The following is a 25,921-nucleotide window of genomic DNA, read 5'->3' on the forward strand; positions in this document are numbered from 1 at the left end:
GACCAAACTACACTGGAATTCGCGAATGGAAAAAATCAAGTGAGCTCGGAGCGGTTTGTGTTCAGATTGCATGTTTTTAGCGAACCGTACCATAAGATGAAATCGAACCGTACTCAGACCATCTCCTGAGATGGTCTCGGTTCGGTTCGTTTCGTCTGAGATCGTTTGGAGCGTTCACATATGGGCCAAAAATCACACGAACCACGCTCAGACCCCTGAAAAGGACCAAGTGTGAAAACACCCTTAATTAAAGGATTAGTTCACTTTCAAATGAAAATTAGCCTAAGCTTTACTCACCCTCAAGCCATCCTAGGTGTATATGACTCTATTGTTACTGATGAACATAACTGAAGAAATATTAATAAATATCCTGATGCATCCGGGCTTTATAATGGCAGTGAATAGGGTTCACGAGTATGAGCTGAAAAAAAAGCTTCCATCCTCATCCAACCATCATAAATATGTGCTCCTCGCGGCTCGGTGGGGTTAATAAAGGCCTTCTGAAGTGAAGCGATGCATTTGTGTAAAAATATATCCATATTTAAACAAGTTATGAAGTCAAATATTGAGCTTCTGCCAGACTGCCTTCCTTATTCAACGTATGCAAAAGGTGTAATAAGTTTTCGGGCTGGACGATATGACGAAATATATAACATTGATATAAGTGATCACTCTGATGTAGACCTAACTTACCTATATTTGTAGTTATATAAAGCATTAACAGGCCGATTTGCTTTATGTATTTCCCCGGCGTCGAAATCAGGCACATGTCAGGAAACACGATTCCTGGCTGCATGCCAATATCCATGGATTAGTTTTCTTTGACATAAGGAACACTTTCGAGCCCAACCTTTAGTGTAATCCTTTGTTTTACTTGCGTTTTCGCAATTTCCCCTATTAATCCAGTCATGCTGCAGATCAGCTGAGGGAGCACGTTCCGGTGGGAAAGTGACGTCTATGCATACCCTCTATACTAACGAAATCATAATTAACCAAATTTTTGAACGTACGTTTGCGATATAGCATTACTGAATATGTTCTATACAAGATGTTATATTTACTCGTTTGTTTTATAGAAATGTATTCAGTTTGGATCTTGGGAGTAATCATTTTAAAATAGATGCCCCCTTTACCGTTTGCCGTGCGAGATATTGGAAATGCTTTGGGTGGGAACAGTGCTGCGTTAAGCCTTCGCGGGGCCCTGGGCTAACGAACGCAAAGGCCCCCCCCTCAACAGCGAGGTCGAGGATCAACTTTCCGCGTCAGAAACGCATGTCAAACTGAACAATATCTGTCTTTTTCAAAGCCCTCATCCCTGCTAGCATGAGAGACAAACCCAGCAAACATGCCAGTGCGGGCCCACTGTGGGTAAGTGTGGGTTTACTGTGGGCAGGACAAACCCACACTAAACCCCATATGGGGCCCCTATATGGGTTTTAAAACCCAAACAGACCCTGTGTGGGTGAGCCCATGCGGGCCCCACATAGGTTGAGCCTTTTGGGCCCCCATGTGGGTTTTCAGTGGCTGACCCACTGTGGGCTTGCCTGCAAAAAAACCCACAGTGGCCCCAAGTGGGTTACCCCACTAGCCTATAAAAGATTATTATGGCTTTATTTAATCCTAAAAGGGGCGAAGTGGGGGATACAAACATTTGAGAGGCTGTGGGGAGAGGCAGGGAATGTTTGGGTCTCATTTCTTGGTTTCAATATAATTTAATTGAAAACAGAATGCTTGGTTGGTAATGCGCATTACAGCATTATAGCCAGATTCTTTAAACATTTTTTTCTCTTATAACTTAAACTAAACATTCTTTGTAAAATTCTGTTGAAAAACAAGTATAATGCCTAATTATGAATATATTAGCCTACTGTATAATATTTTATATGCACATTTCTAGCGAGAATAAATGGTTTTAAAATGTGGCTAAAATGTTGTAACACATTGCCAAACAAGCATTCTGTATTCACTTAATAAATGGGCGACATATGCTGGGATTTTAATACACAAATTAAAAAAATAAAGTCATGTTTAAAAAAAAAAAAAAAAATCATGAAATTTTATTATTTGTGTCCTAAGATGATGGAAAATAGCAATAAATTCATTTTCTGATGTCTCTTTATGGTCTTGCCCCTTTTAGGGTTAAAACTTCCACCTAAGACAGGCGTAGACATTTTAGAGGGCAGGTGCCCAAATAAAAAAAAAAAAGGGGCATCCACTCATAATTATTTTAAAATAAATAAAGTCAATTGAATCACTACCAATAAAATCCTTAAGCCATTCAGAAATCCATATGTAATGGCTTTTAAATCCAGTTCAGCGGGTATAAATGCAAGTGCAATTACAGCTGCATTAATATACTGTGATGATTATAACATTTTAGAAACTAACAATATGAAATTGAAATGTTTGGGAAAAAACATTACAAACAGTAGCTCCTCACTGCAGAACATGAGATCCAGGATCCAGATCCAGGGGGTGGGTTTAGGGATCAGGGTATGGAGATGGGTAGGGTTAGGGATATGTAAAGTGGGAGGAGTTGGATCTGGATCCCACCTCGCCCCTTGGATATAGTGTTCTGCAGTGAGGACCATCTCAAAAAAAGGGGAAAAACACCAGTAGGTGGCAGCAGGTCACTGTCTTAATGAGCATCTCACTGAATTATTTAACTAAATCATAGGACTGATAATCCGGCTAATAATCAGGGGAAAAAACTGCATTCTTGATCATGTGATATTTCTTATCTATCATATCAAAATATGAATATACAAGATAAAAAAAAATCATTCAGGGACAGTAAAGTTCATTTGTTGTATTAGTGACTAGACACAAGAGTTGACTGATATCATCTTTTTATGGAAGGTCCACTTTTATAGAACTTTGTCATGTGCAGCTTTTGTGCCTCTCTCAAGATATATCCCAATGAACCACCTGAAAAACAAATGCGTGTACACATTTGATATTTTATATTGTTTTAACATAAAAATGTTGTTTTACACAATGTTGTTAGTTTATGAAAAATCCTGAGGGGAGTTAGGTGAAGTGTGGTATTAATGACATAAACCCTTCTTCAGGATTGGAACAGCCAAGTAAACAATACTTGATAAGCTAGTGCAAGTGAAATAAATAATTATATTTATTATTTATTATTATTTAATATTTATTTATTTATTATTATTATTATTATTTAGTACATAATTAAAATAAAACTTTATCTATTGCTAGTACAATATAAAATTATAAGATTATAAAGATTGCTATGTATTATTTTATATATAATTTATATCACTTATTCTTTTTCTCCATTTTCTATATATACAAAATATAGTATTTAATATAGTACCTGTCAAAAGTTTGTAAAGTTTTTTTTTTTTTTTTTATGCTCACCAATGCTACATTTATTTAATCAAAACTACAGTAATAAATACATAAAAGTAAAATGCATAGTAGGCTAATATTGCAAAATATTATTACAAATAAAATAACTGTTTTCTATGTGAATATATAGTAAAATGTGATTTATTCATGTGATCAAAGCTGAATTTTCAGCATCATTACTCCAGTCTTCAGTGTCACAGATCCTTCAGAAATCATTCTAATATGATGATTTGATGCTCAAAAACATTTCTAATTATTATCAGTGTTGAAAACAGTTTAACATTTTTGTGGAAACAATGATATAACATTTGTGGTAAGATTAAGAAAGACAGAACTTAATATTTTTTATTCATCAAGGATGCATTAAATTGATCACAAAAGTGACCGTGAAGACATTTAGGTATAAAGTTACAATATATTTAAATTCAATAAATGCTTTAATAATAATAATAATAATAATAAATATCATTGTTACAAAATAATAATAAAGCAAACACTGTTTTCTACATTGATAAATTGTAATATTTAACAATTTTACTGTAGTTTTCATGAAATGCAGCCTTGGTGAGCATAACAGACTTATAAAATTATAATGTTTCAAAACTTTTACTATATTATTTGTCACATTAGGATAAAAAAATAAAAAATAAAAAAAAATACTTGACTGCTGCCATAAATGGGCAAATGAACTTAGTAAAAGCCTATATGGGAGACCAGAGCAAATAAAATTAATATTTTCCATTACATATAAAAATATATAAATAAATAAAAACGCTCCCACGAGTTTACTATTTAAAGAATAAATATTCAATTCAATTCAATTCACATTTATTTGTATAGCGCTTTTCACAATACATATCGTTTCAAAGCAGCTTTACAGAGAATGCATGTCAACATTACAATTTGGAGAATGCAGTTAGCTAATAATGTAATAATTTAGGCGATTAATATACAATCACTGTTAGCAATTTAATTGAAGGTAGAAGCAAAGAGCTCCTGGAAAAATGAATTACATGTTAACAATAATTAGGATTTATAGAATGTGAATGTGTGTGTTGATCCAGATGTTGCATCTTCTGAAGTCATCGCAGGAGTTGGTGCCGTCTCTTCCAAAGTTTTAGTCATCTGAGGTCTTCTTAAGAGTCTGGATCCAAACTGAAACTGATGTACTCTCTAAGCAAATGGAGAATAATTAGCATAGCTGCTGTTCATAACATTAAGCAAAGATAGTCATGTGCAATTGATCTGATATGAGATGGATTATGTGAATGCTTGGCTAAAGAGATGTGTCTTTAATCTAGATTTAAACTGGGTGAGCGAGTCTGAGCCCTGAACATTATCAGGAAGGCTATTCCAGAGTTTAGGAGCCAAATGTAAAAACGCTCTCCCTCCTTTAGAGGACTTAGCTATCCTAGGTACAACCAGAAGTCCAGAGTTTTGTGATCTTAAAGAGCGTGAAGGATTGTAGGGCGATAAAAGATCGGTTAAGTACACAGGAGCTAAACCATTTAGAGCCTTATAGGTCATTAGCAGTACTTTATAATCGATACGGAACTTAATAGGTAACCAGTGAAGAGATGATAAAATTGGTGTTATATGATCATATTTTCTTGACCTGGTAAGAACTCTAGAAGCTGCATTTTGTACCAATTGTAGCTTGTTTATTGAGGAAGCAGGACAACCAGCTAGTAATGCATTACAGTAATCTAGTCTAGACGTCATAAAAGCATGAACTAACTTTTCTGCATCAGAAACAGATAACATATTCCGTATCTTAGCAATGTTTCTGAGGTGGAAGAAGGCTGTTTTTGTAACATATGAAATATGATTTTCAAAGGACAAGTTGCTGTCTAATATAACACCCAGGTCTTTAATATGGATTATGTCAGTCAGAAGAAACTTGTAGGCCCTATAATTTATTTATATATTTAATTATTTATTTATTGCGCAAGGTATGAAAAATGTACTCCTTAGAGTATTTAAAAAAAAAGAAGAATAAAATTGATAAAAAACGTATAAAAATATACTTTGCTATTTTACACCTCGCGTGCAAAGCCCGTGAAAGAACCTGGCAGCGGGTAAAAAAGCTGGGGTCTGCGGCATCGCGCGCACAGCCCGACGACTACATCTGTGGACATCGCCCGACTGACAAGTTTCCTGAGGTAAAGTACTTTTTAAATTATGTTATTTAAATTACTTTTAAAACGTATAACTCCAATACAAGTGTCAATCACAATTAGAAGTATTAAGAAAACATATAAATAAATCAAATCTTGAATTACTAAAAAAGGGGGACAAGCGGTCTGAGGGAACAGTTCGTCATATCTCATATTTGACTGACTACCTTTTACCACCTCTAATGTTCACGTAAACACTAGGTTTTGCTACCGTCTACACTTCAGCCCCGTTAATTACCGTTAATGTCGTTATGTCTGTGTGACGTCATTTGCGCATTTGCGCTAATGGAGTAACTTATGTGCTCAAATTGAGAAAATTTCTTTGGTTTCAGATTCATGCCCGTCAAGACAACTTTAGTTAAACCGATTAATTTTACAATTATTATTAAAAATACTTTTACTCTGAAGGAAAGTGGTGTGCTCTTACTGATTTGGGCTACAACGCGTGAGCTCAAGTTCAAGTTCAAGCGCGTGAATTCTGTCTCTCCCACATATGCTGAAAGAGATCAGAGATTTAATGAAATCCACTACCCATTAATAATAATATTAATAATGATAATAACTGAATACAACTTTATAGTAGTTTAAGGTCTCAAAGTATTGCTCTCATTGTGCATTTTCAGATGTTATACATGTTTATACATCTTTCATAACTATATGAAAATAATTATAAAAATATTTTTTTAGTGTCAATTGACATCCAAATCTTGTAAGTGACCAATCTAATTGTCATCCTGCATCTTTGATTTGCCATAACTCATCTAATCATTAATGAAAAACAACATGTGTTCATTCATTCCCACAGTATGTCTAACTGTTTTTGTTTTGTATATTTTTTTGAGTGTCAGACACTTTCCAATATTTGCATTCAGATCAATCACAGCTACATCGTGCAGCAAGTCATCAATAATACCTTAAACAAATCAGACAGACATATCTTTTAAAAACAATCTAGCAGTAATACCTTAATAAACAAATTAAACAATATATTTAAAAAAAAAATCTAGCATCATCTCTAATTTGCAATGTTCACAATGATCAATATTAATCAGAAAAAAAACATGTAAATTCATGTCTCCCTACTAATGTTTTTTTTTTTTTTGTCTTTTTCTCCCCTTTGTTTTTGTGCTGGAAGTGACTAAAATACAACCCAACGGCTCTTTTGAGAGCAAAAGCATTGAGCATCTTTGGCTTTTTGTGAGTATAAATTTTTTAAATGAGTGTCAGACACTTTTCAATATTTGCATTCAGATCAATCAGCTACATCATGCAGCAACCAGCAAGTCATCAGTAATACCTTAAACAAATCAGACAGACATATCTTTTAAAAACAATCTAGCAGTAATACCTTAATAAACAAATTAAACGGAATATCTTTAAAAAAAAAAAAAAAACTAGCATAATCTCTATTTTTTTTTTTTTTTTTTTTTTGTCTTTTCTCCCCTTTGTTTTTGTGCCGGAAGCGGCTAAATACAACCCAACAGCTCTTGAGAGCCAAAGCATCAATCATCTTTTTACGGTGACCAGAAGGGGACATGTTCAGTTCACTTATTTTTGTCATGGCCACGACATATAAACTTGTGGGAACGTGATAACATCATGGCCACAAGATAGTAACTCGTGGGAACGTGATATGTTGTGGCCACAAGATAATTTTGTCATTAAATATTATTATAATCTTATCCATTTCTGATAATTCCAGGTTGTTATGGTTGCGCAGTTGTTTACACATTTAACTCGTGGCCATGAGAAATAGATGTCGTTCCCTCAACATAATGAAATATATTGTTCCCTCACCACATGATCTCGAGGCCACGACTTTACATTGCGTGGCCACGACATAAGGATGTCGTTACCTCGAAAAAAAAAAATCTTTTGGCCAAAACTATCACGTTCCCATATGTAAATATGTCGTGGCAATGACAAAACTAAGTGAACCGAACATGTCATGTGTAAAAAACAGTAAGTTACACACAATTTCACCCTTATAGGGTCTTGGGGTCTTTTTAGACCCCAAACGACGTTTGCTCAAATAAAAAAAAAAATGTTCTCTTTGTCCAAATGACATGAAACTTTGTACAGTTGTTAACACTTTCTAGATCTACAAATAAAAAAAAAATAATAATTGGAGTGATATCTTGTTTTTATGTTAGTGTAGAAAAAAAAAGTCACACTCAGGGTCTTTGGGGTCTCCACAGACCCCAGGCAACAAAATGTAATTTTGTAACAGAATAATTGTTTTTTTTAAAAACAATTGTAATTTCACTCTGTTTATTAATGTTTTTACTTCATATTTGTGCAGTTTTTGGAGGATTTATCATATCTTTTAAATTTATATAAATAAATAAATAAATATTTTGTTGAGTAGGTTTTTATACAAAAACAGCTTTTTATGTAAAATTCAATTTATAAAAGACCCACATTTCTAAATTTCATTCATGGGGATAACATGGATAATTTGACATGGTTTAGTGTAAGATTTTTGCCCACCTTTTGGAAAATGCAGTTTTAAAAGTAAAAAACTATCACTTTTACCAGTAAATGTCTGCAGAGCTCCACTATTTGCTATGTGTTATTTGACTAACTGAAAGACATCTTTTCATAAGTATTTTTCAGTTGGATTTATATCTACATATTATGAAATCACAATTATGACAATAAAATTTTTTTGTCAAAGTTTAGCATTTTTTTTTTGTACTGAATTTTTTTTTTTTTTTTTTTTTTTTTTAAATGTTCATTTTGAGGATTAATTTTTTTTTCCATTTTCTAAGTGTGGTCTTAACAATATTGAAAAACTGATTTTTTTTTTTTTTTTTTTTTTTTTTTTTTTTATTACAAAAAATACTAAACTTTGACAAAAAGTTATAATTGTTATAATTGTGATTTCATAATATTTAGACGTAAATCCAACTGAACAATACTTGTGAAAAGATGTCTTTCAGTCAGTCAAATAGCACATTGCGGAGCTCTGCAGCCATTTACTGGTAAAAGTGATCGTTTTTTTACTTTTAAAACTGCATTTTCGGAAAGATGGGCAAAAATCTTACACTAAACTATGTCAAATTATCCATGTTAACCCCATGAATGAAATTTAGAAATGTGGGTCTTTTATAAATTGAATTTTACATAAAAGCTGTTTTTGTATAAAAACCTATTTAAAAAGAATATTTTTTAATTTATTTATATAAATTTAAAAAATATGATAAGTCCTCCAAAAACTGCACAAATAAACATTTAAAAAGTCATCTACAATTACTGATTTTTTTTTTTTTTTACTGTTGCTGTGTAAGTTTCTCCCCCTATCTCAATATTTGCATATCATTGAAAATCTGTCATGGAGCAAGTAATGTCTTACATTATATTAATGGAATAGATCTTTTATTTACATTTTGTAATTGATTATTGATATTAGCATTTAGTTTGTCTTAATAATGTAAATAACTTGTTTTTTTGTTTTTTTTTTTAATCACATGTAACTGCATTACATTATTATATTTTTCTTGCATTAGATTCTGTTTCTTGTGTGATCTGTCTTTGGCTGATATTGGCAAAAAAGTAAGTATTATAAAATGTTATTCTCTATATTTTAAAAGTAATGCAAAACATTATAACATAATTATAAAAAACTTAGTGGCATATTACAGAAAAAGCCTTACTTCAGAATCCTATCTTATCGGTTTAGTAATCATGGCAATTTCAGTTAGGAGCTCATGTAGGACAAACACTATAGCAGAACAACATTTCCAAAGAGCATTAAAGGGTTACTTACCCCCAAAATGAAATTTCTGTCATACTCACCCTTATGTTGTTCCACACCCGTAAGACTTTCGCTCATCTTCGGAACACAAATGAAGATCTACAAATAGATTTAATTTAGACTTTTACTTGCACGAAAACATTGATCAGCGAACATAAGCAGAAGCTCAACCGAACCTGAATAACGCACAAGAACAAACCTCTTTCAGAAGCTCAAACGTGCTGCATAACCATGCGAGTAAAAGCCTCATAACAAGCCTCATAACATATTTCTCTTCAGAAAATTTGGACTAAACCATTTGATTCATTTGGATTAGTTTTTCAAGTTCTTTATGAACTTTTTGAAGTGTCAAAGTGTCAGTTGCAAAGGCAGTCTATGAAAGGAAATCTGACAGCATTCTGTAATGAAAAATATCTTTATTTGTGTCTGAAGATGAACGAAAGTCTTACGGGTGTGTAACGACATGAGGGTGAGTAATGATAGAGTTTTCATTTTGGAGTGAACCGACACTTTAACTTAATCTTAGAAAAACTGTAGCATACAGAAGCATCCAACCTTTACAAAAAATCCTAAAAAGTGGCTTTATAACCCTTTATAACCCCACTGGTATCCAAACTTAAAACTAAAAGCCAACTTAACAATTACAATACAGTAGCCAACATAAGATGGACAGTTTCTGTAATACACCCACTGGGTTTCAAATTCTCAAACTAAAGGTGATGATACACAGGGCAACTTTCTGAACAATGGTGCCAAAAGTATCCATATAGAAATTTGTTGCCCATTCTCAATGGGAAAGTGCCCAAGCAACATTGCTCAAAAAGTTGCCTGTGTATTATCATCTTAAGGCTGGCCTTTTTTATTCACAGGGAGGATATGAACATACCAAATACACACATAAAAATATTTTTTTTATGTTTTGTTTTTTTCTTTCAATTTCTGTACTGATTTTTTAGTTTCAAATATTTGCAATAGGCTTGCCACGATATAATACCGGTTTTACTGGTTATGAGGGACAATACTGGCTGAGATGGGAGCAAGTCACCCATGTTAGAGTCAAAACCAAGTCCTTACCATCAAGTCTCAAGTCCCAGTGCACAAAAAAGTCGGTTCCTGCTAAGGATCAAGTCAAATCACAGAAAGAAGTTATGTGGGCACTTCCGAGCTTGTGTTAGAATGTGCTGTATGATTTCTTGCTTGCAGCCTTGCACATAAATGTTTGTTATATTATTCATACACTTGTATTCATATTATTCAACACTAAATAAGTGTCTTTATAGAAATAAAATGTATTTTATCTATAGAGGCAAATATAATTGTCCCTTCATTTTATATGGACAGCGATATATGTAAACATGTCTGGGGACTATGTTTTCAATATTGGGATATACCAACATACCAAATAATAAAATTAGTAATAAAAATTAGTACTATAGTCTTCATTTCTCAGTTAAAATGGCTAATAGTTTACAGGGTTTTTCCTGGCTCAAAATGAGGCGGACAGATCCTGATCACGGTGAAAAAAGAAAGAAAGAAAAAAAAAAAAAACACTTTTACAAGCACGTATTTTAGTTATTTTAATACTAATAGAATAAGATTTGTATTTTGAGAACACTATAATATATACAGTGTTTCCCACAGGATTGTGTGTTTTCTGTGGTGATTGTACCTCTGTCCCTATAGGGGGGTCCAGAGGCATGCACCTCCGGAAGAAAATTTTGTACATTTTAACCCTCTATGATATTAATGAGGACAAAATTATTTGTGTTTTTTTTTTTTTCCTGCTTAAAATTGGGCACTTTAACAATATCAATAAACATTTGCATAGATTTAATTTATTTTTTATAAGTTTGTTGTCTCGAGGCAACATTGTACCACAATGGATTTAAACATTTGGCATTTTCATGTAGAAAAAATAAATGTATTGAAAACATCAGTTTCTTTAACTAGACACTTGAACAAACAAATTTATCCAGTTTTTAATATATTAAAAGTTTCATATTTAATAAAAAGTAACATTTTATATCCAGCTGTTGCCCTCAGGCAACATTGCACCATAGTGGAACACAAGTATTACCAAACCATCATATTATTATGTTATTATATCAAGTTATCATATCCACCTTCATCCTCATCTCCATCTTCTCTCTCACCCTCACTCTCCCTGACGGATTGTCACTATGATTTCATCTTCCTCATCACAGTATGACCCCTCATTAACTCCTCATCATCACCCTCATCAACTGCCACTGCTACCTGTGTTTTATACCTTTTTGGAAGTGCTATAGAAAATGTGCAGATCATAATATATGCAGATATAGTATGTGAATGACTATTTTTATAAGTGCATTACAAAACCATGTGAAAATGCAAATATATTATATAAATGTAATACATTTGTACTCAAACCTATTATGCAACGAAATAGTTCTAACGAAAACCACAGCAGAACTACAACACACATCGGTATTTCGCGAACACTTCTGCGGCTTTGAATGAATCGTGAGAGTCAATGATTCAATGATTCATTCACAGCCACTTGCTTCGTTACTGAATGAATGAATGACTCGATGACTCGCTCATAAAAACAGTGACTTGCTGCCACCTACTGGCGGTTTTAGTTTAATATTTAAAAGTATCACTTTGTTTTACTATCATTGCACAATTCTCTATTGAACATTTTTATTTAAAGCATTTAATAAAGTTATTCATAAAGGTAAAATAATGCACTGGAAAATCAATTTAGGGGGCAAATATTGTCCCTTAATGGTAAAGATGTGACTGCAGTCTAAGTGGAAGAGAGGGGGTACACAGAAGGATGTAAACCCTTCAGGGAGTACTCCACACTAAAAAGTTTGGGAACCACTTGTTTAGACTGTTTTGTCCATGTTTTTCGCTATATTGGTAATGTTTGTCAATAAAAAAAAAAAAATAAAAAAAAAACTGTTCTCAAAAAGTGATCACCAGATCTCCACATTGAAAATCATCTGATAAATTAGCATGAAGTTTTGCACATTATTCTCTATTAGACTCTAACCATAACATAAAGCTTACAAACCATTCCTTGAGGTTTTTGCTCATGGCAAATGAAGTTATCCAATATCCTTGCATTGCAAATTGTGCATACTGCATATTATATTTGGCACGTTGTATGTTGCCACGTTGCCAGTGTCCATATGAAAGCATCCGTGGCAGGCACACACACACAATTAAAACACACAATTAAAACAATTTTAATTGTTTTAAACAATTAAAACAATTAAACAAGGAAGAGGAGCTAAATCCTACTGGTGTCGCAAACAGTTTATATTTTCGGTCAAAAGCTAACCGCTGTTTCTGATCAGTTTCGAACCGAGGACCATTTGCGTGTTAGGCGAATGTGATGACTACTACACTACATAAACCTTACAGCGATCCTTGGGTGCTTTTTCGAAGACAGGGTCATCCCATGGTCTGCCCTGCAAGCAGAGAGAGAGTGAGAGACTTTCACCATAGTATTCCATGTGATGTTATGTCAGGATGTAGGATCAGCAGATCTTAAACAGATTCTTAAATTTGCAATCCCACACGTGCGAGGTGAACGTGATAACCACTACACTACGGAAACCTGTCTTGTGGACAAAGAGAGAAATTTTCTGGTGTACGCTTCATAAAAGGCTTATAAGGAAAAGAGTGCTAAGAGTGACAGTCAATGTAAATTCCACAAACAGGACAGAGCTCATTTGGCATGACAGTCTGCCTAGAGCTCCTTAGTACGATTGCCTTCACCTAGCTCAAAAGTAAGGACTTTGCAGCGTGGACATCCTCTTACTGGAGAGCCAGTTCGGCATGTATATTACAAAAGCCTCCACCTGTTTCCGCCCAGTTTCAATAAAATAAATAAATAAATAAATAAATCTCCGCCTGTCACGCGGAAGACCGGGGTTCGATTCCTCGACGGGGAGGCTCCAACTTTATGATGGCCAAATGCCTTGCATGAGTTCAGGCTTTACCATCGAGACACTTTAGACGTCTTGCGGAAGAAAGGGCTCCCTTTTGTGCTTGGTAAATCTTACAATCATGCTGCTGAGCTAAGACTTGACATTGCGAACAGGGAAAGTGGCGATGGTCTGTTGACCACTCAGCTCCAAAACGCCCGCTTCTTTCGACCATGCTCGAACGCCAGCCCAGCCTGCAGCGGTACTCTGGAGTAGCGATGGGCGCTTTCGAAACACTGCTTCGCGAAGCTCCGAAACCTTTACGAATCTTTATTTTGAGTCAGTGGTCCGGAGCGTGAATTGAGCGCTCCAAAACAGCGAACCGCTCTGTGAAGCAACTGCTTCAAAAAGCTTCCTTCCTGCCATCGCAGCTTCGGAACAAGACGCAAACCAGTCTCTCTTTTTGAACAAATGCATGCAGCTCTGCTGTGAGCAGAGCACCCAAAAATATCAAAAACTCGCAAACGCTCCCCTCCACAGAAATCTTTAGTAAAAGGCAAAAAATTTATACGTGAATGAAGAGAAACTCGAGCTGTGCCCTGAGAATTTGGGCCAATGTGCTCCCACTAAAGCACCACAATGCTCAGCAAGGATAATATCTGGTGCAGGCTCACCCTGCTTTTTTTCTGTTCCTTTGTCCCTGGGTGGGTCGAACCACCAACCTTTCGGTTAACAGCCAAACGCGCTACATATCCGTTGCCGGGGAATACAATTTGACCCAGTAGAGCAGGCCAATAATATGCACGACCAAAACCAGGATTTAAAGTTCCGTTTGGGTCTGTCGAGTGAGAGAGCCAAGGCAAACTCCTCCAAATTTCCAAAGGCAAAAGTGAGCCATACAGCAAAGAGTTGGAGGACCCAACCTCCAACCGGACCTGAACATACGAAAACGCCAGCACGTGTAGGCGTATGCCAAATCCATTGACCTCATGCCAGAGAGCTTGATAGGTTACAAGTTACTGGTGCCCTGCTTATATGACCAAAATCCACATTAGAACCACATTAGAACTGCGGCAGGTATAAGCTTTCACACAACGCCCGCTGTCTTCTTTTAACCCAAAGCAGCTGACGAAGCTGTAAGCGCTGTGAGCTTCCTACATGGCACGCATGCTGAATTCTGCGTCTGCGGTTCCCTGGCAGCATGGCACCGAAAAAGCTCCTTCGTCCCTGGGTGGGCTCGAACCACCAACCTTTCGTTAACAGCCAAACACACAAACCACAATCCCTGGTTTACAATCCCTCATTACTTCAGCTTCAGTGACAACAATAGGCTTATTAATTAAACAAGGCAAGCACAGTAATTGTTTACGGATTATAGTCAAAATTATAATGACTTTAGAATAGCGTTGTGGTAGCTTTTCTTTAAGTAGGATCAGTAGATGAACATAAATAAAAGAGACATAGCAGCGGATGGTTTCAATCCATCGACCTCTGGGTTATGGGCCCAGCACGCTTGCGCTGCGCCACTCTGCTTGCTGTGAGCAACCGTCCATTCACAGGTTTTTTCAAAATGACTTGCGTTTAGGCGTACATTGAATGCTCCGCTGTCACAGATGAGATCTGTTGAAAATGGTTATGGTTTCAGAATAGCGTTTTGGTAGCTTTACCTCAAGTAGGAACACAACGTGTTTATAAGTAAAACAGTTTTAGCAGAGGATGGTTTCGATCCATCGACCTCTGGGTTATGGGCCCAGCACGCTTCCGCTGCGCCACTCTGCTTTAAACCACCCCAGATGGGACTCGAACCCACAATCCCTGGCTTAGGAGGCCAGTGCCTTATCCATTAGGCCACTGAGGCTGTAAAAGGCCAGCACCCACCTGCCCCCATTACTTCTGCTTCAGTGACAACAATAGGCTTGGTGTTTAAAAAAGGCAAACAGAGTAAAGGTTTATGGATTCAGCACAGTGTTTTGCTAGCTTTTCTTTGAGTAGGAACAGGACATGAATATAAATAAAACCGCTTTAGTAGAGGATGGTCTCGATCCATTGACCTCTGAGTTATGGGCCCCGCACACTTCCGCTGCGCAACTCTGCTTGTTAGAGAAAAGCTCCTATTCACGGGCGTTTTCAAAATGACTTGCATTTAGGCATACATTAAATGCTCCTCTGCAGCAGATGAGATCTGTTGAGAATGGTTATAGTTTCAGCATAGCGCTGTGGTAGCTTTTCTTCAAGTAGGAACAGAACGTGTTTATAAGTAAAGGAGTTACAGCAGAGGATGGTTTCAATCTGGGTTATAGGCCCAGATTTTGGTAGCTTTACCTCAGCACAATGAATTAGCAGTCCTAGAAGAACCTAGGGAGAACGCCAGAGTCTAGAAAAAGGTAACAAAGCTGGCATTGGACCTCCCTCAGAATATGTTTGCAGTGTCCTTGCACTCTTCATTATCCTACCCAACCTCGTAGGGGGCTCGTTGAATCGATCCCGAACTCAAACATGTTCTTGGAGATTGAGGATTATGACTCCTGCCCTTTGCTGCCAGGATACCCATAATTCTCTCCCCCTTAGATTTAAGGAAACAGCACACTTTTTTTCTTTAAGTGAAGAGAGTACAAGGAATAAACCTTTTTGTGCACATCGCTTGCCTGTTTCGTAGACACACCATTCATCCATCAGGGCCAAAATGCTGATTGAATGGTAGTTTAAAGCTTGATACCACCCTGTCGTTCCATGTGCAGATAGGTGCACAGAAGACGTTGCGACTTTCTCCGGCATTCTTTCGCAGAGGCAATATCGTAGCCTATGAGGTTTATCCGAGGCGTGATCATTGCTGGTTGAAAACTTTACCCAATACCCCGCTGGGATGACTTGAAATACAGTCAGCCTTGGCAATTTTTGTCAGCCTCTTAGGAGGCTTAATAATTGGTTGAAAAAAAAGAGTTGTGTTTTGGTTTCTGCCGTGTGTTGCATTCGTTGTAGCAGTGAAAGCCCGAGTCTGATGAAGGCCTTCCTCAGTGCATGTTTGGAGTGTCTTTGTTTTCTTAATGGTCGTATTCTAGCACCAGCTGGCTTGTTGTAATGATCCTGGTCTCAACAATGGTTTCAGACATGAACACAAGCTTTTTCTGCAGCTATTCTTAAAACGTGATTCAGTTAGAGAACACCATGGTGTGTCGTAAGCAGTGATGGGAGAAACGAAGCTTTTCAAAGCTCCGAATCAATTGAACCAATTACTTCACAAAATGATTCACTGTTTGCAAGCTTTCGAGACGCCACACGCTGCCACAAAAACTCAGGCCAAACGTGCATAAAAAGACCTTTTACAAACACATTGCCAATGTTTTATTGGAAGTAAAATCTATCAAATGCAATTAACTTATAATCAAATAATATTACATGTCAAGTGTCTGTGTAATATGTGTTCTTTTATCAATTTTCAGGTCTTGTTTTGTTTGTTCCATGGATGGCTCAGCTAAACAGGCTGATAAAACACTATTGGCTACTATTACTCTTTCTAATTATACTAATGTCTAATTAAAACGTCTACAAATGTATAAAGCTGATCAGAGATCAGGTAAAAACCATAGACACTTGTTCAATGGTTCTCAGTGAATCCGCATGATTCATGGGTTCACAGAGATGGCCCCCAGCGGTGAACCACTGACATTTCGAAACGTTTCAAAACAGTTATGTCGTAACAAAGCCTCTTTTAGTGAAATCATGTGACTTTGGCAGTTTGATACACGCTTCGAACCACTGATTCGAAACAAAAGATTCAGAGCTTCATGAAGCAGAGCACAATGGATTAGCAGTCCATCGCCTTAACCACTCGGCCACCTCGTCACTTGGTGTTCCGTCTGAAGTTTGGCTGTGGTGTTTTTCTGCAGCTATTTTTCGAACGAGGACATTGAAGTTGGCAGCGAGGTGCTTTGAGCAGCTATGCCAGGTGCACTAGGCTCTCTGAAACACTAAAGCCATTGGTCGACGAGGACGGGATTCGAACCCACGCGTGCAGAGCACAATGGATCAGCAGTCCATCGCCTTAACCACTCGGCCACCTCATCACTTGGCACTCTGCTTGAAGCTATTGCAGCTATTTTTAGTGCGAGGACAGTAAAGTTGTTAGCAAGGGGCTTTGAGCAGCTTTGCCAGACGAGATGCGTTCTCTCAAGCGCTAAAGCCAGCAAACGACGAGGATGGGATTCGAACCCACGCGTGCAGAGCACAATGGATTAGCAGTCCATCGCCTTAACCACTCGGCCAAAAACAGGGCAAAAGGGACTGCCACACGGGGGAAAGAAAGGGAAAAGAGAGGGGAAAAGGGGGGGAAAGGAAAGAAAAAAAATGGAACACTCATGAACACACAAAGGATTTAAGTAAAGGGTTTGATTGATTTTTGACTATACAATTTATAATAAAAACTTTAAAAAAATAAAATACTGATCTGACAAACACACCACACACTCTTGCCAGGACTTGCACCTGGAATCTTCCACCCAAAGGATGGATGTGTTACTATTACACCACAAGAGTTTTTTTTTTTTTTTTTTTTTACAAACGCTGCAAATTAAGCACTGCAAACACAGCAACTAAAAACAAAATGTTCACAGCACAACACACAGCACAGCAAACAATTAAAAACTGAAGTATATACAACTATAAAAAAAAAAACTAAATAAAAACCTAACTATATACATAACTACTATATACACCAATTAAAACAAATCAAAGAGCTCCCTGTACATTCTCCTTCCACTGTGCAACAGAGAGGCCTGAGGCTGGGCAATACCACCGACCCTTCAGCTGAGTGTGGCCAGTTGTCTTGTTTTTTGACAGCCCACAGTGTTTGCAGATATAGTGGTATATATCCTTTGCTAGGCGTTTCCGTGGTGGTTCCCCTCTAGCTGCTCGTTCCTCATCCTCTTGGGCAGCTTTCTGCCTTCTCCAGGTGCGCTGCCTGGGCTGAGTGGAGGGACAAGTTTGTGGTGGCAGGTTACTGGGGAACTGGGGAGGCGGCTGGAACTGGGGAGGTGGCTGTGGAGGCAGCTGGAACTGGGGAGGGGGCATACACTGGGAAGACTGAGGCACTGGTAGACCTGGTGGGTAGCTGGGAAAGGGTGGGTAGGACCCAAAAGGGGAGAATGCAAAGTGTGGTGCTGGTGGGTATATGGGAAATGCCGAGTAAGATCCAGGAGGAGGGGTGGGCAGTGGGCACCTGTTGGAGATGCGTTTGCGAATGAAGGCCTCTCCCTCCTGATTTTCTGGCTCCTCGAATTCCATGGCCTCATGCCCATGCTGTGCAGGAGCAGCTGGAAGTTCACGCACTTCAGGAAGAGGCTCCTTTGCCAAATATAATTGTTTAGGCAGTGCAGTACCCTGCAGCAGCATGTCTCTGTCCACACGTTTCTGTCTTCTTAGTAGCCTGCAAGAGAAACATTGTTCAAGCAATTTATTAAAATTGGTTTTGAATTTACTGCCCTAAATTATTGGAATGTGCTACAGAAATTATTAAAATTTGAGACAAATATTTCAGTATGTGCATTTAAAAAATTCCTAGCGAGTGCTTTTATTACAACACTCAGTAAAACACATTTCGCACTGTGATGCACTTGTGTTGCAAAATGGTAAAAGCACCAAAAGTTAAGCACAACTACAACACAGTTGTCATCCTTTACACAACGACTCAAAATTGTTCACACTTGTTTCTAATGATGTGAAACCAACTGTATGAAATACAAGCCAGTTCAGAGTGCACAGGTGGCACAGGTGCTAAATGATGATACCAACAATAGATGGAAACAATAATAATTGATGATCTTTACAACGGAAGTGAATCAACACTGAACTGACTTCAGCTGAACAATGACACTATTTTCTTTTAGAGATGCTGTACAGCCGAAATGAACTCTCTTTGTATTACTGATCATCATGTACCTGTTATCACTGTAAAGCTGCTTTGAAACAATCTGTATTGTAATAAAGTGCAATAGAAATAAAGGTGACTTGACTTGACTCAGGCTGGACCCAACATGAAGACGTGATGCTGAAGCAGAATGAATCTCTCACTGACTTTGATTTTGCAGTTTTTTTCTTCTTCTTCTTTTTTTTTTTGTGTGTGTGTACTGTAACATGCTTTTCATTTAGAGTTTTCTTGACCTTTAAGGCTTTTGCATTTAGACTACTATATTTTTACAGCATGCAAGTGCTGAATATACAGTCATTCAATACTATATAACAGTGTTTCTCAACCAGGGGTCTGTGGACCCCTAGTGGTCCTTGACGTAATGCCAGGGGGTCCTTATAAAATGTCTGAATATGAATATTTGTATATTTTGACATTTGACATGTTCCCATTAAAGAAGAATATAATATGTACATGTATATGTATAATATAACTGACGATATGACTGAATATTGGACAAGTCAACTAACATGGTATTAAATTATACTTGATTGCATATAGTTATCACAAAGACATTAATGATACCAATGAGCCAATATTATTATTATTATTATTATTATATTATTATTATTCTGGGGTCCTTGAGGACGGTTCTAAATATGACGGGGGTCCATTACTCAAAAAAGGTTGAGATTCACTGCTATATAATATTCAATATAATACTGTACTTGCAATACAGTACTATACAATATATTCACCTTACATAGTTATTTCTATACTTTTATGTAATTGTAAATTTGTTTACTGTGATACAATATGCTTTTTTTTCTGTAACTACATGCTCTGGATGTTGTGTTCTCCATTTTGTTGATGTAGTGTCTAATGAATGATCTTGAGTACAGGTGAAAGTGTTTTGAAGCAATTGTTTGATTTTGCCATAAGAGTCAGAGGTTTTGTGAATTTAGTTTGAAGATTTGGATTTATGTTTAATGTTTAGGGAAAATGAGTGATGGTTTCAAGAAATGTGTTTTAGCAATTCAGAAAAACTGTAATGACTTAAAAAAAATGCCTCGTTAAATAAAGGTTAAATAAACTAAACTAAAACTAAAGCCCATTGTCTTTACTTAGTATAATTTTTAAACATTTACAGGAAGGTTTTATAAGTACAATCTTGATATACTATTGTGATTGTATAAAAGTATTGCACAAAAGAAGACTCACCACGAGGAGACAGTAGTGGTGTTTATCGGGACCAGAACCAGGTTAGTCTGTCCTAGAACTGCTCTGCTGTCCTCCAGCAGCTGTTTTAAGTGGCTGTATACCATCACAATTGATTGTGGAATTGGCAGAGTTTTTCCTCTTGTGTCCTTGGGCCTGTTCCGTGCTTGCTTAAACTCTTTAAAAAGCCGTAAGCAAACACATTCACTGACCCTGTGGACTTCAGGGTCCTGAGCCGCCTGCCCATGAGTCATGAACAGTCTATGGAAAAGAAGGATGATATAATCTGGACTGTATAGTGGGTTATAAACTAGTGAAGATCCAAACAATCAAATTACCTCTCTGCTGCCTGCTGTCCTGGAGCAGAGCCACTCCGCTTCCTGGATGCTCTCCATGGTCCTGGCAAAGTCTTCTTCTTTACCCTCTGGCTATATTTTGATGGCACCTTGTCCATGGCATGCAGAGCCATGTACAGCTGGACTATGTTGGCCTCCTCTTGTGATGACAAGGCAGTGATTGTTCGGTTTAGGCCAACCAGGTAGGCTGCCAGGGCATCAACTGCCTCCCAGCCCAAGACACCTCTGGAATCACACTGAGAAAAAAAGTCAGCCACAGTCCAATAAATATATATGGTGTTATAGTAAATATTTTAACTTTACAAATGGTTGACAATAAGTGTTTCGCACTTCACCAGATACATTTTTTTAAAAAGTAAAAGATAGTACAGGATAGCAACATTACCTGCCCGGATCTGCTAGGACTTGCAGTGTCATCCCCCTCTTCCTCACTGACCTCCTCATCAGGGGATTTGGGTCCAGTGTCACCCACCTGACTGGTCACCTGGGCCTCCACGGCAGCTACTGAAGGGTCAGAGTCACCAGCCCTAAGATCAGCTGCATGGCACACAGTCCTGTCAAAACCACTGTCATCTTCGGGCTCCTCTGAGGGGACTTCAGGCATGTCACTGTGATCACCAGTGTCACCAATCAACTGGTCGCCTCTATTAGACTGGGCCAACAAGTACTCCACTGCAATACGCTCCTCTGCAATAATTTTTTACACATTGTTAATGGGGAGAGGACACACACACACAAACACAGGAGAGAGAGAGGAATACTCCAATGCTCAGCATTTCCCTGAGAGATATTTTACCAGTGGGTTTTCCTGGAGGGGTGAATTCTGGCATCAAAGCACAACCAAGGACCCGTTGGCTCATGTTGTTAAGATGAGACATTAAGCAGACATCAAATGTCCTGACGGTTGAGGCCCCCACCACAGATACAGCTTCTTTTGCCCGGCTCATGTTCCACCTCGAGGCCCCCTCTAACATATACATTTGTGTGTGCATGGCATTGCATCTCCATCCTAAGAATGAAAATGTACAGATTCAGTCAGCAATTATTTCAAACTGAGGACATACAAATTTAATGACACAGTTATAGAACAGTAACATAGAATAATAAGCTGGTAGTAAATTCCATGAAAACAAGCCAAATCCAGGTAGTACCCAGGGTTCTATATCTATAATGTTGAAACAATAGCAATCTTTACAACTTAAAAATCTACAGAACATTATGCAATTTAACATTCAGAATTTACCAGGAATGAAGGCACACTGGTGGCGGTGAAAACTCTCCAGAGAGGATGACCCTCTGCCACACCTAAGCACATTTAGGACTTTGCCACCCTTCTGGAGTGTCCCCGTCTTTGTATACAAGTCTACATGTGGAGGGTCCTGGATGCACTCGAGGTGTTTTTGCTGCATCTCCCAAACATGGCGCATGCTGTCAGGGTTAACCAGGCGAAGCCCTGTAGTGTCGGTTAGCTCCCACACTGATTCCAGCAGCCCTGAAATCATGGCCTGGATCTCCTCAGCCCCGCGCGTCCGCCGCCTACAGTGCTTTGCCAGTTCACCTGGGCTGATGCTGGCCATGAGCTGTGCCTCAGTGGGAGCCTGTCCACCATGTCTGTTTTTCCACTCCCCTCTCTTGGCCGCCTTAAGTTCTTTCACATCCTCCTGATCCCACTCAAAGATACAGGAGGAAAGTTTAGAACAAAAGGTACCATAGAGAGGGTGGTGCTCTGTAGTAAGGCCACAGTTGAATCTTCTCATAAAATGGAAGATATCTAGCCTTACGATACACTTCCATGGCCGAAAAAGTTTTAGCACCGCAGGTGCACCTGTGGATAGGGAAAATAAATAATCAAAAAGCATGCATTTGATTTAATTTCAACATACTTTTCAGTCATTATAATTAATTACAATTACATTACATTGATGGTAATAATAATACTAATTACCACCACTATTAACTTTTGTAAAATATATTGCAATGCACATTTGTGACCCTGGACCACAAAACCAATCATAAGTCACACAGGAATATTTGTAGCAATAGCCAACAATACATTGTATGGGTCAAAATTATTGATTTTTTTTTAATGCCAAAAATCATTAGGATATTAGGTAAAGATCATGTTCCATGAGGATATTTTGTAAATTTCCTAACATAAATATATAAAACATTTATTTTTGTGAGTGGATATGCATTGCTAAGGACTTCATTTAGGCAACTTTAAAGGTGATTTTCTCAATATTTTGATTTTTTTTGCACCCTCAGATTCCAGATTTTCAAATAGTTATATCTGGGCCAAATATTGTCCTATCCTAACAAACCATACATCAAATGGAAAGATTATTTACTCAGAATAAGCTTGCCTTTCAGATGATGTCTACATCTTAATTTAAAAAAACTGACCATTAAGACTTGGTTTTGTGGTCCAGGGTCTTTATCCACATTTGATAAAGTTAGTAATCTGAAAATCCCACCTGACTGACTGCAGCAATCCCGGTCAACATAGATGACCTCCGGCTCTGGCTCGCCAGCATTCTGGTAGCGTCTGACGACGCCCTGGCACAGCTCCTTTAGTCCCGCACCTTCAGCTGTTGTTAAAACACTGTTCAGAACCTGGCCGAGCTCATTGCCAATGTTGGTCATCCATGCAGCCGTGTCCCCAATGCCACCAGCAAGCTTTTTGGTGATCTGAAAAACAAGCATAAGAAAACATAAAGACATTATGAGACTTAATTATACATTTTCTTCTTTTTGTTACGGTCCATTACAGCATATATAACACAAATGCACACTTTTTCATCATTATGATAAAATTATATCTATTCCAATTACTTAACATGGATGGCTGAAAATAAAACTCATGCTCAATTAAGAGGAATGCCCCACATCCTCATTGGTGCCCACAAGAACATCCTCTGTCGGAAGTACCACCCGGGCTCAGGAGGAGACGGCTTGGGCTGCATCGGTGGATAAAACCAGTTCTCCTGGATCTTCTGCCTCAGCTGTCCTGTGGGCTCATAGAGGCACTTGGCAATCCACACCCAATCTGCTGGCTGGAGGACTCTCTTGAACTGACTAGGAAGAAAGCTTTCCCAATCAGTAACAGCCTGAGGCAGAGGTGGTGTGGGCAGTGAGGGTGCTGGATGTGAGGATGGAGTGGGCTGCAGGGACGGAGTGGGCCGTGGTGGTGGTGGTGGTGAGGGCTGTAGAGCTGGAGAGTGGCGTGGGGATGGAGTGGGCTGCGGGGATGGAGACACTGATGCTGGCAGTGGAGACGGCAAGTGCTGCGGAGGTGGCGCCAGCTGTGGAGATGGTGTGGGACTTTTTGATGGGCTGACACGTGGAGCCAACAGGGCCCCATAATGGTTGGACTCAATGTGTTGGAGGAGTCCAACAGCACCCTGGACCCTGGCCCCACAGGTGTCACACCTCTCTTCAGCGTGGTGGTCAGAGAGGTGCTCGGAGAACTTCTCTGCCTCCACAACCACACTACACAGAGAACACTTCACCCCCTGTTCTCCCTGTGATGTCCCTGCCTCCTCTGAGCTGCTGCCTGCCACTACATTAGGCCCTGCCTTATCTGTTGACTAGGAGAAAACAAAAATTAGGAACAAAAGAAGGCCATACTCTTCATGTTAAATAATTTCACCAATTATTCTGCAGAACTGTGCACTCTGATAACAGATCAGGGGATGGTCCATAAAATAGTCTATTACATGATACAGGGACTTATCATGCCTTTGATATATTATTTCATATACCTACCTTATGGAACCCACAAGTGCACACTATATGCCTGCCAAACAGGTCCACCTTATTCCCCCTTTGCAGGGGACAGGCATCAATCCGCTCCAGGGCCTCCTTCCATTTTCTGCTTCCAGGCCTTTTGCCTGTACTGAACTGGAAGGTGCCCTGGGCATACCTATAGCAGACGTCATTCCAATAGGCGGAGGATTTGCCTGTTTTGGTCATATCTGAAAAATATTGTGGAACAAATCAATGTAGTTGAGCATTTCTTGGCAGTGTCTTTTGGCTATGTTAATATAGCAACAGTAGAATTGTTAAACTGTTTTTTTTTTTTTTTGCCTTAGGGCAATAGGCCTATCATGCTAAAGTGTGGATGCATATTAGAACCATATGGTGCATTCAAGTCCTCCTATGTAAAAAAAATAAAAACTAATAACATTTTCTAATGCATATATTGGCACACCCACAGTAAATACAACAGTGTTTTTGAACCATACTATAGTAAATTGTAGTATTCTGTATATATTATAATATACCGTATAAATTGTAGTATTAACTATAGTAAACTGATAAACTGTAATGGTAACACTTTAGGTTAATTAGTTAACATTAGTTAACTACATTAGTTAACATGAACTAATAATGAACTACACTTATACAGGATTTATTAATCTTTGGTAATGTTAATTTCAACATTTACTAATACATTATTAAAATCGTGTTAGCTGTGAACTAACATGAACAAACAACGAACAACTGTATTTTCATTAACTAACATTAACGAAGATTAGTAACCACAGTAACAAATGTATTTCTCATGGTTAGTTCATGTTAGTTAATACATTAACTAATGTTTAACTAATGAACATTATTGTAAAGTGTTACCACTGTAATAAATACTGTAGTTACTACTACTATTTTTACTACAATAAACTGTAGTGTATTGTAGTATAATATACCCTGTTGTAGAAAACTTAGTACAGTATTGGGTGAAGTAATTTGTTTAAATTACTATAGTTGTTATATTACCACAGCAACTGTAAAATTACCACAAAATTACCACAACAAATTAATTCAAATACTTTACTATAGTATGGTTCAAAAACACTATAGTATTTACTATAAATTACTATAGTATTTTTTTCTTTAACACATTGTTGCCCTGAGGCAACAAACCAACATCTGGATCTGGGGTGGGGGGTCGACACATTTTATGATGGATATATTATCAGGGATCCCCAAGAAAATATTAAAAAATTATTTTCCCCCCAAAAAATAAAATGACGTGCTATAGAGGGTTAACTAGCGTTAGTTAGCACTAACTGTCACACGTCAATGTTAAGTTAACTTGCCTTAAGTGTACCAAACCAAATAATCTTTATTCCAAATCATGAATTAATGTTTAAACAAATAGGTTAACAAGAATTTGTAATTTGATAACGCTTACCTTGAATCTCCCCATAGCAGACTAT

General features: G+C 37.8%; 2 protein-coding genes, 1 long non-coding RNA gene and 4 other non-coding genes across 10 annotated transcripts; 2 read left to right on the top strand and 5 right to left on the bottom strand.

Annotated features, from left to right (window-relative positions):
* Positions 1-3,390: 3,390 nt before the first annotated feature.
* LOC127518779 (uncharacterized) lies at positions 3,391-10,736 on the top strand. Of its 3 annotated transcripts, XR_007931656.1 has the most exons (4): positions 3,391-5,537; positions 6,688-6,749; positions 9,062-9,107; positions 10,179-10,736. It is a non-coding gene; the product is annotated as an uncharacterized LOC127518779 (long non-coding RNA). The 3 variants fall into 3 exon arrangements; XR_007931654.1 differs by having other exon boundaries at positions 9,062-10,736; XR_007931655.1 differs by lacking the exon at positions 3,391-5,537 and having other exon boundaries at positions 5,558-6,749.
* Positions 10,737-13,705: 2,969 nt separating this feature from the next.
* Positions 13,706-13,820, bottom strand: LOC127519464 (U5 spliceosomal RNA). The gene has a single exon (XR_007931860.1). It is a non-coding gene; the product is annotated as a U5 spliceosomal RNA (small nuclear RNA).
* Positions 13,821-15,011: 1,191 nt separating this feature from the next.
* On the bottom strand, positions 15,012-15,084 carry trnar-ccu (transfer RNA arginine (anticodon CCU)). Its single transcript has one exon. It is a non-coding gene; the product is annotated as a tRNA-Arg (tRNA).
* Positions 15,085-15,999: 915 nt separating this feature from the next.
* On the top strand, positions 16,000-16,140 carry LOC127519454 (U4 spliceosomal RNA). The gene has a single exon (XR_007931851.1). It is a non-coding gene; the product is annotated as a U4 spliceosomal RNA (small nuclear RNA).
* Positions 16,141-17,208: 1,068 nt separating this feature from the next.
* On the bottom strand, positions 17,209-17,290 carry trnas-gcu (transfer RNA serine (anticodon GCU)). The gene has a single exon. It is a non-coding gene; the product is annotated as a tRNA-Ser (tRNA).
* Positions 17,291-17,951: 661 nt separating this feature from the next.
* On the bottom strand, positions 17,952-23,379 carry LOC127518755 (uncharacterized). 2 transcript variants are annotated; one of them, XM_051905846.1, is made up of 7 exons: positions 23,177-23,379; positions 21,946-22,527; positions 21,499-21,711; positions 21,088-21,389; positions 20,685-20,938; positions 20,350-20,607; positions 17,952-18,648 (listed from the first exon to the last, which is right to left on the bottom strand). In XM_051905846.1, exons 1-7 carry the CDS (start codon positions 23,343-23,345, stop codon positions 17,952-17,954), a joined length of 2,475 nt encoding a protein of 824 aa, XP_051761806.1. In that variant the 5' UTR covers positions 23,346-23,379. The 2 variants fall into 2 exon arrangements, with proteins under 2 accessions (XP_051761806.1, XP_051761809.1); XM_051905849.1 differs by having other exon boundaries at positions 21,088-21,711.
* Positions 23,380-23,566: 187 nt separating this feature from the next.
* On the bottom strand, positions 23,567-25,132 carry LOC127518885 (uncharacterized). The gene is made up of 2 exons (XM_051906103.1): positions 24,468-25,132; positions 23,567-24,289 (listed from the first exon to the last, which is right to left on the bottom strand). The coding sequence occupies exons 1-2, from the start codon at positions 24,672-24,674 to the stop codon at positions 23,567-23,569; spliced, it is 930 nt and encodes a 309-aa protein (XP_051762063.1). The 5' UTR covers positions 24,675-25,132.
* Between the last annotated feature and the right edge of the window lie 789 nt (positions 25,133-25,921).

This window comes from Ctenopharyngodon idella, chromosome 9 (assembly GCF_019924925.1).
Source record: "Ctenopharyngodon idella isolate HZGC_01 chromosome 9, HZGC01, whole genome shotgun sequence".
Taxonomy (NCBI): Eukaryota; Metazoa; Chordata; class Actinopteri; order Cypriniformes; family Xenocyprididae; genus Ctenopharyngodon; species Ctenopharyngodon idella.